This window comes from Mugil cephalus, chromosome 5 (genome assembly GCF_022458985.1).
Source record: "Mugil cephalus isolate CIBA_MC_2020 chromosome 5, CIBA_Mcephalus_1.1, whole genome shotgun sequence".
Classification (NCBI taxonomy): domain Eukaryota; kingdom Metazoa; phylum Chordata; class Actinopteri; order Mugiliformes; family Mugilidae; genus Mugil; species Mugil cephalus.
This window is the reverse complement of record NC_061774.1, coordinates 7,241,523-7,261,969: the sequence shown is the minus strand read 5'-3', so window position 1 is coordinate 7,261,969 and position 20,447 is coordinate 7,241,523. Positions and strand designations below refer to the sequence as shown.

The following is a 20,447-nucleotide window of genomic DNA, read 5'->3' as shown; positions in this document are numbered from 1 at the left end:
AGGGACGACGCCTCCTTACCTTTGCTCTGTGAGGAGAAGCAGAGGGAGAGTTGGGCAAATAGGTCAGGATTCTCAAACTTCTCTTCTTTGACTTTGATCCAGAAGCAATTCTCTGCCATTTCCTGAGGCACTATCTGCAATGACACAAGGATTCCATTATCACCACAATCAGAAACCGTCATTCCGCCAAGCTGCCAATCAAAAGTTCTTCTCACTGGAGATGGGGTTTGGGAGTGTTTTTTTTTCCTGTGTGTGGACACACGCATGCCCTTCTCTGCTATCTTTAACATCTGAGTGGCAAAGGGGCAAACACAAAGAGACAAAAAAATAAGGGAGAGCTGCTGTTGTGTTTTTTGTGATGATGAATCGCATGAATGTGGCTTAATGATGATGTGTGCATAGACCCTGAATGAAGCTGACACATCAAAGCCTTGCCCTGTTTATATGCTCTTCCTGCATAGATTTGGGTAAAACAGGAAAGCGCCTGAGAAGCAACCAAGCACCTACACACTGAAGTCATGTTCGGACCTTGGACTAAGATTAAATTGCCCAGCTTAAAGGTACACTAACACTCAAACGTCTGGACACACCTTCTCATTAAATGTGGTGAGAAAGTGTGTCCAAACTAAAGACCGGTAGTGTACGTGTGTTCAGACCTGGCATTAACATGAGCCTACAAATCCAGATGCGATCTCAGTTTTGCGCTTTGTATGAAAATAAACTCTGACATCATCTGGGAAGAAGCAGAACATTTAACAACAGCTGATCTCTAATGGACCTGCTTCTCCAGAACAAAGAAAAGTGCTATTTTGTCTGTGTGTGTGTGTGTGTGTGTGTGTGTGTCACAGCTACTATTTACTGATCTCCACCCAGATGTTAGTTAAACTATAACTCCAACCCTGGAAGTTTCCATACGCAACATAATCTAAATTAATTTGTAAATTCTTACTTAGATTTATTAATTTATTAGTTAACAGCTACAAGACTGAATATTTATTATTTATTCATTAACAATGAACAGACCTCACATTTTTCCTTTTCTGTCGATCATTTATAAAAGCAGTCGTTTGCTGTTGTTTTTTCTGAATGAACGAGGCAGAACTCACTCAGAAAATGCGACTCAGGACGCTTGGCTAAAGGAATGCAGAAACATGCGGACACATACGACTGAGACCACCACCTAACGTGGTCAGATATGCGGTTAAATGCGTCCTGGGGGTGTTCGCTCCTGTCTTTTAGGTGAATCGATCGCCCAGGTTGGATCTTAGCGCGAGCTCTGAAGAGACCCTGAGATGTTAGCAGGCCACAGGGATGTTTACTAACACCTGCTTTTCCACTCCTTCAAATAGACTCCTTCAAATAAACTGTAGGCACGCACAGAGAGGCACATCGCACACGTTGCAGTTAATACTATCACTTAATGTGTGAGACTACTTCTGCTGTACATGTTAAATGCTGTAGTGAGATCTAACGTACTACTGTAGAGTCCTGCACAATACTTCAGCCGCAGACAGACTTCTATCAGCTCCTAGACACTCATACCATATAATAATGGTGATAAGTAGAACTGTGTTGCAGAGTCTGTAGGTGAGTTAATGGAAGTTTATGAAACTTTCCACGCGAGCGCGTTGTGGTGTTGACTACAGATAATAAAGTGCCTCCGTGCTCTTATTTGCTCTCAAGCCGCCCACCCACAGTCCTACAAGGCAATCTGTCATGTCTGTGATAACCGAATTCAGAAGAGAAGTGAAACACCAATGTAGACGAAATTCAATCATGTAACGATTCATACGTCCCGTATTTTACTGTTTCACCACCACAACTCCAACTACAAATAAAACAAATCATTAATATTAGACAACCAAAGGAAATGTTTTAACTATTACATTTTGATTTGTTAATTGCTAATTACCTTGTAATTAAAAGCTTATCATCTGCTGAAAACCGTGTCTGTTGGTGTAAGAAAACTAAACTCGTTTTGCTGTGAATGTTCAAGCAGAATACTGTCTGTTTATGCACAGTTAAATTAAATTACAGAAACACTAAATGACATGTCTCAACTGCTTTCAATAAAACAACCGAGGCTGAGAGACAAATCTAACAACCTAAAAGGTTTAATGTGTGCGAAAGTGAGATGTGATCAAATCCTTTGTGATGATGGGGAGGACGACTGCAGCCATCACTTGTAGTCAGGCTTTGACCCAGTTACCTTTCCAGAGCTGACCTTTACTGTAACGATGACGCAGTATGATGGGGTAACAAAGATACTACACGGTAAAGTGAAATAAACAAGACACTATTTATGTACAACAATCAGGCATAACATTATGACTACTTTCATAATATTGTGTAGGTCTCCTTGTGCCTCCAAAACAGTTGTGACTCATTAGAGGATGGACCTCTGGGGGCGTCATGTGGTGTCTGGTAACAGGATGTTGCTGGTGGAGGTTGAGGGGAGGGGCCTCTGTGGATCATCCCACAGATACTTGATCATTTTAGGATCTAGTGAATTTGGAGTTTTTTTTAGAGTTGTCTCTAAACCATTATTGTGTGTGTGTCCGTGTCAGGCTGCATCCTGCATCCGGTCATCAAGGAGTGTCATTGCTGTGGGGTGGGGGGACTGGTCTGGTCTGGTCTGGGTGGGTGTGGCTGATCGGTGTATTCACTCTACACTATGTATTATATTTTGTGTGCTCATTATTTGCTTGTAATGGGAAAAAAAATTAAAAGTCAAATATATAGTTTAATCATTTGACATGTAAAGAGCTGCAGTGTCTGGGCAGAATCAAATGAAAGATGACAAAGATGATGAAAGATGAAGCTTAAACACAGCAATTAATAACAGTTTTGATCCCACTGAGTCTATGTTTCCTTTTGTTGTCCCATTGTCATGCATCTTAACTAGTACTCTAATGTAATATAAAGTTATTGTATACATAATAAAGGGTTTTTGGTTTATAGCTGAAACTGAAACTAGTGTGTTGTTTATGTTTATTAATTTGCACACGTTCCTATACTTACACTTAACTAATCATTTTCAGTGAGAATTACTAATGCGCCAGCAGGGAAGTCCATTTCTCGGGGCTTGCCCCCTTTACCAAATAAAAGCGTGTGAGCCAGGTCTTGTCGGACATGTATGGGGTAGCAAACAGATGTGATACAGGTATGAAAACTATCATTTCTTTCCTCTTCCCTCTTCATACAACCGAATCATAGTCGCTGCTGGCGCTCCTATACTTCCATCTGCCGCACATAGAGAAGACAGACGACTCTTGTCCCACTTAATCGACACAAGAGACACAGATTGTTTTTCCTCAGGTGGTTATGAATTTCATTTGCATCGCCAAACTACATTTCCTGTGGAGGCAAGGTTAATGCTCCCGCACATTAACCTGTCTCTGTGCTCTTCACAATGGCCATTTGCGCTGCACTGCACGCGCACAAATCATGTATGTGAAATCACACAGATACCGCACAGGAAAATGAGTAATGACATTTAAAATATCAAAGCGCAAACCGACACAGCCCCCATTGGTATTAAGAAACAAAAGAAAAATTGTTGTTTTCCCGACTGTTTATGCAGCGGGCAAGATATCCCATACTGCTCTATGACTCTATTAATAATTTTACCTACTGCCCTGGAAACCCAGGCCTTTGTATGCTTGGCATTTTGAAGAACTCTTGAGGTGAGAAATAATTCAACCTGTAACATGCTGCTTTCAGTACAATAGTCAACATTGACCTGCATTTATTTCTGTCTTCTGTTGCCTGTTGTTGAAGGTAAAATGTATTTTCTCAAATATTATTTTTAAAGAAATAAACTTGATTCTCCTAAAAAGCATTATATATCAATGTGCTGCCACCATGGCGCCAAAAAAATTGGCCGATATTTTACTTGCAGTCGGTAATCGGAGTTTAAAACGCAAGGTCACATACTGTAAGTATCAGTGGAGAACCATTAAACAGCTCCTGGGGTGATGGATAAACTGTCTATGGTAAAATAGAGCACAGACGCAAGTGAATGTACCATTGAAATCGTATTCAAATGTGATGGAACGTTACACAAGCCAGTCTTCATTCAATTATGCTAAGAATGTGCAAATCCAAGGACGTTTGAGCAGTGTAAATTGTTTACTGCTGAATCCTTTGAAAAGGATGCCGGGTGTGGAATAGTGTGGCTTGTGGCTGAACGGTTGCTTGACTAGAATAAGAGTGCATTTGAAATGGGCTCCTTTTGGACGGAACCTTCAACTTCGCGTCGTCTTATTGTGTAGGCCTACAAGCTCCAGAGAAAGCCACAGTGCAAATTGTGTGCGCGTGTGATTGGGAATAGACTGCCTATTTCATGTGAAAACTGAAAAATGATACTATCCTTAGAGTCTCCCATCACTAGTTCATCTGTGATCATGAGAATCAGCAGTGAGCAGTGCAGTGAATCAAAGTGTAGATGTTGTACCTTGGTCCAGTTGACCCTCTTCATCACAATTTCAGGCTTGTAGGTCTTCTTGGGCTCCAGTCCGTAAGGCAGCTTAACAACAGGCATTGCAAATGGTGGTGGCGCACCCAGTCCCCCAAAGGGAGGTGGAGGAGGTGGGCCAAAACCAGGGGGAGGCGGGGGAGGTGGAGGTCCACCACCTGGAGGAGGAGGAGGTGGTGGTGGCGGTGGAATGCCAGCGTGGCCAGGAAGAGGAGGAGGGGGTGGAGGCGGCGGGGGGCCGCCACCAGGTGGTGGAGGAGGGGGCGGCGGAGGCGGCGGAGGTGCTGCTCCCCCTGGTGGTGGAGGTGGTGCTCCGGTCGCACTCACGCCAGCTGCGATCTGCAAATTCAGGACAGAAATGTCAACAATGGCCGACAAGGATGTGACCCTTGGAGTGGTTTGATCCAAACCCCGCGACAAATACAAAGCCACTACAAGTGCCACGTTGTGCTGGGATGATGTTTAACGAACAGATCCTTCCACCAGGTTGGTGAGCTTTGAGCAAGTTCAGACCACGTCAGCAGGTCATGACACTTCAGCAGGGATCAAATTTACCAACCAGTTCAGTGGAAATCTTGGCGTGGTTTCAGCCCTGTGAGCTGGAAACATTACGATTCAAAATCTTAACCTCTGATTACATGATATCATACAATTACAGAACAGAATTTTACAGTGTCATTGACGTAAACAGTAACTCTCTTGTAAAAAGGAGAGAGTTGAACATAAGAGGAAAGACTAACATATACATGTGTAAACACTCTTGGTGATTATAAAAGGCCGATCCATCTTAATGCAGTGAGAGGACACAGCATACAACCGTTACCCATGAGTCCCATGGATAAGGGTCATGCACAGTACAGTATAAGCAAGACCATGATTTCAGCAGCTTATGACACAGTTCATTTTAAACATGATCTGCAGAAAATTTTTAATACTATTAATCAGTGTTTTTTATCCTCTGCATTTATTTTAAAATGTTAGTATATTTGGAATCACAGAATGAGCAATTTTGTCAAACTGGACTGAAATCATTAGCATTTCTTATACTTGTCTAGTGAAACAAGTCATATTTACACCACACGTCGGGACAATACTGGAATACTACTCTCTTTCATGAAACATTATTGGTTTTATATGCAGAGTCCCATGGATGTGCATATAAAAGCAAAACTTTACAGAATAAAACCATGAATTATATATTTTTTTCTATTTTACAAACAATAACAATGTTGGTTTCCCATTGAAGGCTCGTCATGAGTCCTCGTGGTGGTGGTCTATTAAACAGTAGACGGGGATGTAATTATGACCTGAGACTGATAAGTCTTTCAGTTCTTTGACGTATCAGCACAATCACATACGGGACATGCATAGGCAATTGGTGATAGTCGCGGGAAAGACCAATAGAAAAATGTCTTACAGATAAAAAAAAAAAAAAAAAAAAAAAGTTATGCAAATACCTCAATTACAGACACCACAGCTCCGACAGGGTTTGATCTTCAGAGCTGATTAGATGCTGGCTCTTACCAAAAAGCTTTTCCACTTGCACTTCTCATTTCCAAAACCAATTCCCCACTATGTGCATTTCCCCCACTCCCTTGATTGTGTGCGTAAAATGCAATTGGCTTCATATTTAAAGACATTACGTAGTGTTTCATTACATAATGGCGTCGGCGCATTGTTTATTAGGGCCAAAATTAAAAAGGTGTTCTGCGAGGAGCTTCATACGCAGATTGCCCAGAGCACATCAGTGAAAATCCACATCCAATGATTACATGTCTGTCAATCTTCAGCCCTCTGTGGCCCGTTTTCTCTTTTAAGATTAATATGAGAGAATGGAAGCAAATTAGCTTCTAAATTAGAGAGCAGTTGTTTCCATACTGAGCAGCCCTCCGAGTCTCTAGCTCTCTACCCACATCTCTGTGATCTACCCAATAATAATAAGCCCAGTGTTCCATGGAGCTCCTGGGATCCAAAACCATTGCCACTGGCATCTTCCTCCTCAGATATACATATACATATAAAAAAAACATCCAAAAAGCTTTCACAGCACACAGTATAAATAATTATGTATTTGGCAATAACTTATTAATGGGCATTTTATACAGGTTTTAATCTAAGTAACATAAAAAGTTAGTGATGTGTTTTCAGACCTCAAAGATATTCCCTGCATTAGCAGCCTGTTTATTTCCAGACTTCTGAAGGTGATATTTTTTTTAAACTGATGTTTCTTTAGCAGAGTCCATCTGCAGCTGTGTGTAAAAAAAATAAATAAATAAAAAATAAAAAAAAAAGAGAGACAACCAGGCTAATAAGAAGTCCAACCCGTCCAATTTGGATTCATACTCTGCTGGACTCAATGGGGAGGTCAGCATGGCAGGTAATTAACTGTGAATGTTACGTGATTAAATCTTTGCCCCAATCTCATCTCCGGTAGAGAAATTCAATTATGAGTGTTTACCTAGGAAAATTGCGCTAAACAAGCTGGTAATGTGTGCGGTTTAAAAACGAACCGGAGTTTGGTTTGATTTGATTTTGATTGATTTAGTGATTCATTTCGAACATGCAAATGATATGTATATTTGAGCAAAGAAACACAAACGATAATAACAGTTGATACAATAAAAAAAACTATGGTTTCACGTACGTGTCCGAAAAGGGGTGGGAGGAAGGTAAACTTAGTTTACAATTGCTTTCAACTGTTAAATTATTCAGCTTGATTAGATTTTTCTTACTTTTTTAAAAAAAGAAAATGATTGAAGCATGCCACTCGTTTTGGGGGATCAGTAATGTCTATAGACAAAATATTCAAGCAATGTGAGACGCTGTCGAGGGCCAGGCATGCAAAGAGGACACCCACCTTGGCTTCACATTCCCTGATGAGTCTCTGAGCCTCTTTGAGCTTGTCTGTTTCAATAGTTAACTGTGCAGACACAAAACACACACACACACACGCACACACGCACACACACACCAAAGATACCCCATGGGGACACAGGCGTCACAACAGACACAGCAGGCAACAGAGGGGCACATATGGGGGTGTGTTAGACAGACAAGGAAGAAGAACACTAGTACACTAAAACAAGTGCAGAACTCACACTGAACAGGATAAAGAAAAGAGACAAGTAAAGAGGATGTTCCTTACACAGTTAATGACAATGGTACTACGGTGTTACATTTCCATTTCATCGGAATAAGCCATTTGATGTGCAAAAAGGCAGGCTGTGCTGTAGTTTCACACCTAAAACAAGATGTAATCTATCTTCAAAAGAACATCAGTGTGGAGCAATGGCTGCATGAAAGGTATGAGGCACAGCATCACTGACAGTTGATGCGCCTTCAAACACCCTTCTTCCATTTCCATTTTTTTTTCCTTTCCCTTTCTGGCATCTCAAAATACATTTCAGCTGTTAGATGTGTGATGGGCATTGATTTCACTGTACAGTCTTTGTTTTAGGAATGTACTCTTTTTTTTTCGCTTTGATACTTCACCGTGTGCAATCTCGCCAAAAAAAAGGGAGAAAAAAAAGAAAGAAAGAGGACGGGAAGATATTCTACACCACCTGAAATGTAATATTTTTATGAAGACGTTCCTACAGAACAGCTCTTACTGGGGACTGTCAGCCTAAATATTAAAGGTGTATAATAGAGAGGGGCAAGGAAACCTTTAGTTGGACTGGTTTTAAAAAGTTATTTCATTCTGAGAGAATTTTGGTGGTAAAGTGCAATATTTAAAGCAATGAGATTTAATGGTTCGTCCTTAGGGATCAGACGTTAGAGGCTTTGAGATGCCTAAGAATCAAAGAACACACAAGGCCGATTTTTCAGCGGGTGTTGCTTGCTCTGCTTAAAAAGTTAAAAACAAAACTATTAATTAAGTAAGTATCCCAGTGGCATGTCATGTAATTGTGTTTTAGGCTCAACAACAACAAAGGACACGTAATAGCTATTACACTCTGACTGTATCACTGTAATAATAATCAGTAAAAGACAGAGAAAGTGGTCTACGACACCTCCAGTTCATCTTGGGGTTACGCCGGGTCTGCTACAGGACCTCCAGTTAGTTAAAATCTATTAATGGGATGGTGCAGAGTGTTCCTGTGTACCACTGCACTGCTACATTATTCATAACATCCAGAGCCAATTCGCTGAATAACTTCGCTTTGCCTTCAATGGCTGCGAGCAAAGGTTTGGGGAAGGGTGGAAGAGTTCCACTCTGTTGTGATTTCGATGTCCTTTGTTGATGTTTACAAGCAGAACCTCCACTCAACTCAATTGGGAGATAATCAAACAGACACATCAAACAGGCTGCTTGTTACAATGCCAAAGTTCCAGGAGAAAAGACTCTCATTAAATGTGCCGGTTCGCAAACAAGGTGAAGAGAAGAGACTCAGGCGTGCATGTGTTTTAATGTCTGACAGGAATTCACTCTCGGAGATGAAAGGTTAGCGTTAGCATCCACTTCATTCATATTCAGCAAAACGACGGTGATCGCGGAGCTGCTTTGATGGACAAACTGAATGCGTGTCCTCACCGCGATTTAAAGGTTCTGCGCTGTCACAGTTAATGGCTTTTTCTGCGGAACTGTGGCAAACGTGGAGTAGGTTTCAAAACACACTTTTAGAGCCCGGTCTTCCTGAAGTAGCAGAATTACGACTGCCTGAGAGGATGACATTGTCAGGCGGCAATTGAACTGTCTATGTGAACACATGCCTAAAATCAGAGAGTTATTATTACAGAATCTGCATATTTCTAAAAAAAATAAATAAAAAAACCTTCCAGTCCGATATAAACTGAAAAAATTAAATCATAATCATTAGAGTTAAATTCATATGTAAGCCACACTGAAAATTCACTGCAATTCTAAACCTGGGTGTAGAGCGTACACTGTATAGCACATGTCCTGATGCATAGGGGATATTTAAAGTCCTCGCGGATGCAATCATGCAAATTTCTGCCAAACAAATTACATGTCTCTCTGCTGAGGTTAATGTGTGTTGATGTGCAGCTCTACAGCAGTAACCAACCTTTGAAGGAGCACACAGAAAAACAGGGGAAGAGAGGGTTTGACTCTCCAGGGCTTCTCTGCTCTGCACTACCTGTTAATGCACCAGAGTCAGTCAGTCTTCAAAAGGCTCAGCCCTGCCAGGGGAAGGCTAAGGGAAGGTGTGTTCTAGCGAAGAAAACACTTGGAAACACAACATAAAAAGCCCCAACAAGGGAATGAGGGCAGGCAAAGGTAACACGACCTGATGAAAAAAAAAAAAAAAAAAAGGAAAGGGCAAGGGAGAAGAGGATTTTTTTTTTGATTCTGATGGTCTACCTAAAATTGGTGTGAAATAATTAGAAGTGAACTAGTTTGGGTGCAAACGTGAGTAACGAACGAAGACACTGCATGCAGGCGTATTAAACGTAGGGGCTAATTCGTGTTTTGCATGTGTCCACAACCATTTCTTCGTCTGCCCAAGTCTGTAGTCCGGGGACACGCACATTTGGCGTGCTCCTCTAAGCAAAGCTGCAGCTGCTGTTTACCAATTGTAATACAAAATTGGTGATCTCACACGCCGACTGCACGAAACTGGCTTTGCCTCGTGGAGAGGTAAAGTGAGGAGAGCAGAAATACTCATGAAGGTCTTGTGTGCTTCTTGGGAGTAGCATCGACCCCTACTTGTACATAGCAGGCCGGTCATTACCCTAAAACTGTAGTTTGAAAGGATTTGAATCTACTGGTTGAACGTCTGAGCATGCAGGAGGCATTCATTTGGCATGAAGCATGAAAACGTATTAGTTCTAAGAGAACAGCATGTCACAATGGCCCAAGTTTGAACCACATAACATAACTGTTACAGATGTGATTCTTAGGCAACAAATGCAGGTGCACTTTATCAGATGTAAGTGCCAACGTAATCAACGAGAGATGAATGTTTGAAAGAAAAAGCTTTCTCTGATACGGCTGCAGCTATACCATCGCTCAGTGCTGGTTTATATTAAATTCCCTAAGCAGGGAGGCAAACTGCCCTTTTGTCCCAAGGTACTACTAAAGTGTTTGAAATTGGGTTAAGGGGGAAATCGCAGTCATTTTCTGTTCTCAAAATGGAGGGTTTTGCCTGGGCTGAAATGATGTGGGAGCCAGGAAAAGAAATGCAATCCATCTCTGTGATGATAGAATTTCATAGGAAAAGCTTCAATAGAGCAATTCGCCCATATAAAGAGCTACAACTTAAGAGAGAGATTGACCCTTGATTAAATCAAATGTTCTTGCATGGAAGATAAGTTCCATTTACAGCAGCTCCACATCTGTAAATGGGGTAGAAAGGTATCGTTCTGACCAAATCAAAACTCTTTCTCGTGGCGCCACTGCTTCTTGATGCAATGACTTTAAGACAAACATTTTCATTTGTATGAATATCCGTTTTTCATTAAAAAAAAGCCCACATCACACTGATTTAATGTGGTTCTGGACGCTAAATATCTTTTTTTATGGGGAGTATACGGCACAAAGACATCCCGGGGATGTAACACCGTTTCGCAGAGTGGAGGGATTTGTCTTTATGGATTTACCTGAGACTCCAGGGCCTGGATCTTCCCTTCCAACTCTTTGACTCTCTCTTCCTTCTTTTGAGACTCAGCCTGGGCCTCCTGTCGTGCGCTGAACTCCTCGTCAAACTGCGAGGAAAAAAAAAAAGGTAACAACCGTTTCTGTGTGCAGATAACAAACACGTGCACCCAGATGTAAACACGCACACTGGTTGGTGAGCGGCAGGGCGTCTCCTGAGACTGGCCACGGGGCACATCAACAGACACCAAAACACGCTGTCTTACACTCTCTGGCCGATTTCTATTCATAGCCCTCGTGGCCCTAGAGCTCTGTTGTCCTTTGCCTTTGTTTCAGGCCCGGCTTTCATGTATGATGATGGATCTAACCTTTGGAGAAAACAAGCCATGTCGCTGCAATGATTTCAGTGGCCCAGCATGGTGCAGGAATGCAGGTTTGGAGGGAAAGAGGTTTTAAGTCTTAAGGATAAAATATTCCCAAGACCAACGCTGATGTAATCAGTCACATTTCTGTGCTGAAAGCAGTGTGCTTGAAGGTAAGGTTAGGCATTTTGTTTCTCTCATATAATCGAATGCACTGTTCATTAATTAGGAAAGTAAGTGAATAACAGCCAAGAAAATCTAAAATAACAAGGGGCCGGTTTAAAACGCAGAGCTGTATCAAAAGAGTGGGCATACAACTTAACTCCGGGCCGGCACTGTGCACAAGTATACATCAGAACGTCGGCATTGATTCTTGTAATGCTGATACGGATCATGTAGCGTCACAGCCAGGTATCGATCAGGGCATGGAAAATCAATAGCTTGTCTGGGAAGCTCTGAGGAAGAAAAAACTTTCCTGATGGGAGCTGGCCAACCAAGGGGGCTGCTGGAGTGATTAATGTCTCACCTTTTTGGAGAACTCCGCAGCCTTCTGCTCACTCTCTTCAACTTTGGCTTTATCCACACACTGATCTGCAAGACAAGACAGCCACGGCCATGAGGCGAAGGCATCTCAGAGCAATGTGCATCGTTAGCCCCTGGTGTCAGATAACAAATAGATCTGCGTTGTCAAAGCATTGAATTCACGCACTCAAAGCTTCAGATTGAGTATGATTCAAATTGTATCCCAGACAACCCGTTTGGTCTATCATGGATTTTTTTCAGCAACGTTTGGAGAAAAAAACGTCTCCTAAATGAGGTTGGCTATACATTCTTAAAAATAGCTCTTTAGGGGTTTGTATACAGTACCTATCACATGAATATGGGCTCTCATGCAATGGATTCAGTCATATTATTGTGCCCTATTAATGCTCGATATTAACATCAGGCTAGAGTAAACCAAGAAAAAGTGAGCAGCTTAAAATGATGCGTGTTCACACCTGATGCTGACATGAGCTCTGATGGTCCATCAATGATAATAGTGACTGTGTGTCGACAGATTTCAGGCAGTCGATCAGTGCGGCCACGATGCATTACGTGTCCACACTGCTAAGACTATACAGTCAAATGTAGCAGAGACCACCTTTAAATGATCTCAAATGTGTCGTTGAAAGGGTCTTACAGTTCACACCTGTAGTTAGAACTACCAACTTAAGATGTGATCATTTTCACTGCATGTTAACAGTCGTGAATCATTAACCTACTGAGGTGTACGTCAATAACAGGAATTCCCTACAAACTGTAAGTTGTAACCTGTTACATAAACGAATCTTGAAAGGGAGAAAAGGCTTGAAAAAAGCTGTTGTTTTCTGAACGTTTCTGCGGGTTTCACCTTTCTGTGGCTTAATTTGAGTGCATTTAAAAATGTCATCGTTTACAATTTGCCTGCAGGCGGAGTGAAAGCTTAAAGTGTAAATTACCATTAGATCGCACATCATGCAACACATTTACCTTCTGAACAATAAAGAGGCAACCTAATGTGAATGTGGAGAACAAAAACAGGTGAAAAGACACCTTTCAAATTACTATTATAAATGTGAGCCTAACAAAACGCAAAATGAACTATATTTAAAAAAAAAACAGCTGATTAAATCTCAGTAAAGTGAGACAGAAAAGTTATTACTGCGCCGGTGCTTTGTGGATGGGTTTAGAAACTTTTAATGACCCTTTGTTGGCAAGTCACAGAACTGTTAGTGACACAACTGAGTGAGACAAAGTGGTGTTATTTATTTCTATTCTCGGTTAAAAAAAAAGAAGAAAAAAAGTCCCCCATTAGTAATGCAGTGCAAATAGATGTTTTCTCCAGGCTTCCACAAACACAACTAAGAAGCACTCTAATTGAGGGAAACATCATTTAAAATTATTCAGAATTAACTGAATTTATTTAAGCAAACGGAATGCATTATTCATTAATAATTAGGTGACCCCATCTTATACGTGTGTCAAGTCCCTGGAGATGTTGGACAGTGGAGTTGTGGTGCAAGCTGGGAGAATAATGAGAAGGACTGAGATGCATCAACACATTATTAGAAAATGTACATCAGTGATGTTCCTCCAGAAGCACTTAATTTGAGAAGAAAAATAGGACCTGTGGGACGAATTCAGAATATGAGAGCTTAAGGCCCAAACATACCAAACCAACATCAAAGCAGGACCAGTAATGAAGGGACACTGTTTCTGGACCATACATCTGAACACACAACAAAGGCTACAGCTAAGGGCCAGCAGGCACTGTGTGGTCTGTGGTCTGATCCTTTTCAAAATGAAAAACTGAAAGAGGTGCCATTAGCTGGGACGCTATCTTGTCCCTGTGAACGTAAATGTATGTATTTGAATGTTCAGATTAGGTGAAAATATGCTGGCAAATGAGAGCTTTCTGTTTGCGCCCTTATTTTAGTTTTTTTTATTTTCTCAGTTTCTCCTCTTGTGCACTCGTCCGCTGAACTGATCAGTCAGAGTGATCTCTCTAACTCCTCATCTGAGTTAACGTGCTGAGTCAACAGAACAGCCCCCTGTCAGACTGGTGGTAACGATGCCGGGCTGAGCACGAAAGCAAAAGTTCAGAAACACTCATCAGAAATAATGATAATAATAATCTTTTTTGTATTTCTCCCAAGTGAGGAAATTATTTTTCCCTACATTGACCCATTCATTCACAAAGTAGTGAGTAAGCTCAAAGCAGTGGGCTGCAGCTGTTAGGCCACGGTATATACAGGAATCTTGAAGTTCATTTCAGTATCTTTTTAAGACTTTTTCAAGACCTTCTCATTATGTTTTAATACCTCACAGCCATTTTGGATTATAACCATTTACACCAGTGACACCTTCACGGCTTAGCTGTCGCTTCAGGAGCGGCTACCGACTGTGTAACATGAACGCTGGGTTGTGGTGGCGCAATGCTACTGGCACATAAGCTAGCAATGGATAGCTGCCGCTCGTGGAGGCTAACAGAGCCTTGTGGCTAGCGTCGTGATATAGGGTGTGTTGGTAATATGCACCGAGCGTCAGGGGCCAGGGCGTACTCAGGACGCTCTGTGGTCTTTCAAAACGTCGTTTGTACCTCTGAATTTCCATCCATAGTCCAACCATAGTACCATAGTAGTCCAGTTTTTATGTTACCGGTTCATCTTTGTTTTTTTAATAAACAATTGAATTCACACACCTTTTCAATGTTTCTGAACTCAAACGCAAAATTTACCTCAAGAATACTCAACGTTTAAGACCTCATAAAGTCATAATAAGACTTTTTAAAACTTTTTTAAGGGTCTTAATTTCCCCCAAAATTGAATTATCAGCTTTTGATACTTTTCAAGACCCTGTGGACGCCCTGTAGGTTCTTGCTTGTGGTACCTCAGCCATGGACAGGCTAAACTGTAACCCTACAGTCCCAGAGCTTCTTCTCTAACCACTACTCCACAGCTCCCCTATTTTAAGTATGTGAAATTAAGGCAATAAAACCAATAAGAAGCAAGTTATAAAGCTATCACGGCGTTACCAATCAGTTGGGTGAAGTCCACATCCAGTCTTCTACTGTAGCCGAAGTCTGGGTCCATCCCGCTGCGATGCAGCACCACCTGAGACACACATTCTTCGATCACCTTGTAGTACTGCGGCCTGAGGGGTCGAGAAACAAACCAGAACAATTAGACAAGCTACAAAGAGATGCGACTGACACAAACTCTACAAGGCTAATTAGCCACAAATGACTCTCTTATCCAAGCTAGAGGTCACTAAATGCCATGTCAAAAAGGGTGCTGCTGGAGAAAATAGGCACCCCATTAAATTTGATCACTTGCTTCACCCCTATCATGAAATTAGCAGATTAATGGGAACACAGAATCCAAGAATGTGTTAGTCTGTCCATTTCAAGGTGACTGACGTTAGCCAGGGCCACGCTTGCCCTCTTGCATAATTCGCAATCATCTTTGCCAATTAGAGCAACCATAAAAACTGAAATGTAAATCTAATCAGTGTAATGTGTGTAATTGAAAGCACAATGACCGGGAAAACATGTCAGCCAGTTAGGAGTGTGACTGAGTGCTCGGTGTTGTCAAGCGCGGTGTGTGAATAAGCCACCGCACAGGTTGGTATGTGACCTTTTCTCTGTAACATTATCAACTTTAATTGCAAGTGACATTTAGCAAGTACAATGCCAGCTTAAGCTGAGCCGCAAACTGAAAAATAATTATTTCCTAAGCGTGACGTTGAACAGAAGTTGATGTTTAAATTTGCAATGGAAATGGAAAAATTTTTTATTCCTCTGCAGACTCCACCAAGACTCCAAACCTGACCCTCAATGAATGATAAAATATACAAGGGGGAAAAAAACCCTTACAGGACAATTTCTTAAACCAACAAACAACAATTTTCTGCAAGTGTATGTGGTTGTTCCTGGCTAATGACTTTAACTGAACTAATTTGTGTGAAGGGCTCGGCAATTGTAATTCACTAATTAACACCTAACTAGTCGGAGGAATATCAGAATGGACAGCCTTCTGATTCAATAATCATATCAAGTCGTTTCATCTCTTTTTTCTTTTCTTTTTTTTAACATAACAAGCAGGTTCCCTAGTGGGCACAGAGTGGAAGCTATGCTCCTCTATGAGTGCAAATACAAATATAAAGTACAGTACTTATTATTTCCTTTCATTTTCATAAACATTCGTGTCTTGTAGTTTGCTTTGTTGAATCCGCCTGATCCAAGATTGATCCACTTAATTTACGAAAAGAAATACTGAAAATCAGAGATGCCCACAAGCTTGAGATTTTAGGACAGCTTTGATCCAGATAAGGCACTCAAAAAGTCAGATCAAAGCTCTTCTGATCGGTCTACATGAAGCTTTCTGTGGAAAGAGCATTAACATTTCTAAAATGTAATAATTGGTTTTAGCAGGCAGAACTGTGAACAAAGTGTCTTTTGCCAGGTGGGTTAAATTTGCCCAAAAAGGCAGAAAAAAACCCCAACGTGATCCAACTTTGTATCTGGGTAAAAAGGAACACGCGTGGAAAAGAGCACTTTGTTTTTATCAGAAATTAAATGGATGTAAGTTTATCTTCAAGGCCTTAATGCTAACTGCTGCCCAGAAATTCAAAGGCTGTGTTCCGGTGATACCTGTGGGTGGACAGAAATATGAACAGAAATATGAAAGAGCACAAAATTCTGAGCCAAGGCAAATAAGAATAAATCAGCATTTAGGTGCACCGTTTTGAAAGCATGAAATGCCATACATTAAGCTGGAGCTGGTGGATTCGCCCACTCATGACTGGAACAAGCAAGTGAAAGCTCACACATCGCCCTGCATGGCTTAAGCGCTGTGGCACTCGGCTTACAACTGTCACCAATGTACACCACATTATTATCTCAATAAGCCGCCCTATTTTCCCTCCGTCCTCCATCCTCCGCCACCGCCAAGCAGATAGGGGCTGGGTGGAGATAACTAGAGACGGAGAGGGTGACCCAGAACTGTCAGGCCCCTCCACAGTTAGAAGGGCTGGGCTCCAGAAGCAAGCATATGTCCCCTGTATCATTCCCCACCTCTTCTTTTACTTTGGCACCTTCATTTCTTCCAGCGATAGCTCGCAGTTCAGCACAGCCCCAGCCACTTGATCCAGCTCTGCTCCACATAACCAGTGTAATCCCCCTATCACCAGGCTCCAAAAGAGCAGATCTGCTCTATATTTACTGGGTGGGTTTGATGTGCTCCCATTCATTAGGCTTGCAGTGAGAGATTAATTATCAAAAATAAACTGAGCCCTGGAGGAGAGAAAAACAACTAATGTTATGTTTGGAGGAATTACAGTAGACAGAGCAGTTACCCACTACATAGACTTATTATTAGAATACTAATTATAATATTTAATAAATTAGAATTTTATATTATTATTTGACTAAACAAGTGTGCTATCAATTCCGATGAATACAATAACTAAAACAATTAAATCTCTGACATGATTATTTATTTTGTGTGCAGTCCTTTGAGCGTGATGCCAAAGCGCTAAACCTTTAAACACGACCTGAACTGTTACTGCAGCCATTACGTCTCAACTAGACCCACTCATTGTCAGCGCACATCCCTTAAGCCTCCCACCGTTTTCTGTTTCATGTTATGAAAACGATATTTCTCCTGTAACTACACTATTTCACAGTCATCGAATTTTAATCACCACCTGAAAAGCTGGTAACTGACTGAAAGAAGACAGATAGTATCTATTGGAAATAGCTGCATGCTCTGTAGTGCGCCGTCTTCCATCATCCCAACGTCACAGCGGTGATGTATGGGGAATAAAATGCCTCGGTCATAATGCATTTCTGGTGTTAATGTTTGTGCGCGCACGCGTGTGGCTCTCACCTTGCATCTGCTATGAAGGTTGTAAAGGGGAGAACGCACACGCATTAAAAACATATCTTTAAAAAGACCGTCCCTTTTTTTTTTATGAGCAATGGTTACTGATCCCGTCTTATTGCCGGCTTACAGAGGCGGACGATGACACTGGCTCCGAGGTGGACGCGGCAATACTAGATGCTTAATGTGAATTCTATTTCCCACTTCCTCCAAAAAGATGGAGAATACATAATTCATGACTGCAAGGGAACAGCAACTTGTCTATGTTAAATTCATCTTTCCCCCCTCATCCTCCGTTCATCTTCAAGATTTCTTTTTTAAGTCTTATTCCTGGGTAAAATGTCTGACGCAGCAGTGAATTCATCAGTGTCACTCCATTCAGACAAGCAGTGACCTTCCTTTCGAGTTACTGACATATGTGACATATATAGATGCAAACCACACAGTTTAAAAATGCTCAATAATTCCACCTTTTATGCATTTTTCTGCTTGGGCAGAGTTCCACAACTCAGAATCATTCTTATAGCTTCATGCTCACTCCTATGTTCACTCTAAAATGCAGCACTTCACGGCACAATATAGTGCACAGCTGACATTCAGCCACTGACTGGTTCAACAGGCGAACAGAGTTTCACCTAGAGAGGTCAGTGAAGGGGTTTCTCCTTACAAAACGCACTAAGGAGGTTTTTTTTTCCAGCACTTTGTTCTCATCTTTACTTTAAGCCAAGTGAGCTCAGAGCTGCAGCCGTTGGTTCAATGTGTCATCTCGATAAACTGCACTACTTTCGCAGGAAATAGCTCTAGGTAAAGACCCACCACCTTTCAAAATTTCACTCGGCTCTTAAGTGGGCGTACATGCTTCAGACAGGGTTGGTGAAATTTTAATAAAAAATGAAATAAAAAAAAATGAATGAATGCTGCAAAGTCTCAATAAAGAAAGACATGCTTAGTATGAAATAGACTACCAGTCAAAAGTTTGTCACACCACTCTTTTAATGGTTTGTCCTTTGTTTTCTTGGCTATTTAGACATGTGAAATTATGTAGTAAACAAAACAAGTGTGAAATAACTCGAAATGTTTTATATTTAAGATTCTTGAAAATAGCCACCCTTTGATTACTACTTGCACACTCTTGGCATTCCCTCAATGAGCTTCGTGAGGCAGTCGCCTGAAATGGTTTTCCAACAATCTTGAAGGATTGAAGGAGTTCCCAGAGATGCTGAGCTCCTATTGGCCCTTTTGCCTTCACTCTGTGGTCCACCTCATCCCAAACCATCTCCACTGGGTTTAGGTCAGGTGACGGTGGAGGCCAGGACATCTGGCGCAGCATTACATCACTCTCCTTCTTGGTCAAGTAGCCCTTACATAGCCTGGAGATGTGTTTGGGTTCAATGCCCTCTCGAAAAATAAATGGTGGTCCAACTGAACACAAACGGGATGGATGGTATGATGGTAGCCATGTTGGCTGCCTTCAGTTTTGAGTAAATCTCGCCCACACTATCACACCTCCTCCTCCATGCTTCACGGTGGGAACCATGCATGTAGGGACCATCCGTTCACATTTTCTACAGTGGGTGGAAGCAAAGATCTCAAATTTGGACTCATCAGACCAAAGCACAGATTTCCACTGGTCTGATGTCCATTCCTTGTGTCCAAATGAATCTCTTCTGCTTGTTGTTTTTCTTTAGTGGTGGTTTCTTAGCAGCTATTTAACCATAAAGGCCTGAATAGCGCAGTCTTCTCTGAACAGTTGATGTAGACATGTGTCTGCTACTAGAACTCTGTGTGACATTTATCTGGGCTCTAATCTGAGTTGTTGTTCACTTGTGATTCTGAGGCTGGTGACTCAGATGTACTTATCCTCAGCAGCAAAGGTCTTAGTCTTAGTCTTCCTTTTCTGGGGCAGTCCTCGTGTGAACCAGTTTCGTTGTACCACTTGATGATCTTTGCAACTGTACTTGGGGACATGTGATTGGTTCTGGTCATTATATGAATTATAACAGTGGTCAAATAGGGCTGTCAGCTGTGGAGCAACCTGACATCTGCACAAAACAACTGATAGCACCAACCCGATTAAGAAGGCAAGAAATTCCACAAATGAACACAGACAAGGCACACATGTTAATCGAAAACCATTTCAGGAGACTACACCATGAAGGTCACTGAGAGAAGGCCAAGGGTTTGCAGAGCTGTCAACTAAGTAAAAAGTGGCTACTTTGAGGAATCTAAAATATAAAACAGATTTAGAGTTATTTAACAATTCTTTCTTTGCTGCATAATTCCATATATCTTGTTGATGTTCACTTTTTGTCAGCAGCAAGCATGCCCTAGTATTGTCTGGAAAAGTTTTATCAGGAGACAAATTTAGTGTGAGTGCCAAATCGTGGCCATTCGATTTTCATGTAGGCAGATTAAAACTCAAATTGTAGTGTGAGTTTTCACAGCATACAGTTGGCAGGTTTCTGGCAACATGATCACAAGGCTTACCAAACCAATTCAGTTTTATTCCAAACTCAACGTCCAGTACCTACTTTCAGTTTGAGAAACAATTCTCTTCATATTACAAATTTCAGCAAGTAAAAAGATAGAGGGGTAGTCATAAGGGAACAATCACTACAAATAAGTAACAAATAAGGTAAAAGTGCTTTATG

At 41.4% G+C, this 20,447-nt stretch overlaps 1 protein-coding gene across 7 annotated transcripts in view; it reads right to left on the bottom strand.

The window, feature by feature from the left end:
• diaph2 (diaphanous-related formin 2) overlaps positions 1 to 20,447 on the bottom strand; it is a 344,356-nt gene that overhangs the window by 208,272 nt on the left and 115,637 nt on the right. For 6 of the 7 annotated variants that reach the window (XM_047584557.1, XM_047584556.1, XM_047584558.1 and 3 more), the window contains 6 exons: positions 14,949 to 15,067; positions 11,922 to 11,986; positions 11,039 to 11,143; positions 7,335 to 7,397; positions 4,457 to 4,816; positions 20 to 134 (listed from right to left, as the gene is read on the bottom strand). In XM_047584557.1, the coding sequence (XP_047440513.1) occupies positions 20 to 134; positions 4,457 to 4,816; positions 7,335 to 7,397; positions 11,039 to 11,143; positions 11,922 to 11,986; positions 14,949 to 15,067 (827 nt within the window). The remainder of the gene's footprint in view (positions 1 to 19; positions 135 to 4,456; positions 4,817 to 7,334; positions 7,398 to 11,038; positions 11,144 to 11,921; positions 11,987 to 14,948; positions 15,068 to 20,447) is intronic. The other variant, XM_047584561.1, reaches the window with a different exon arrangement.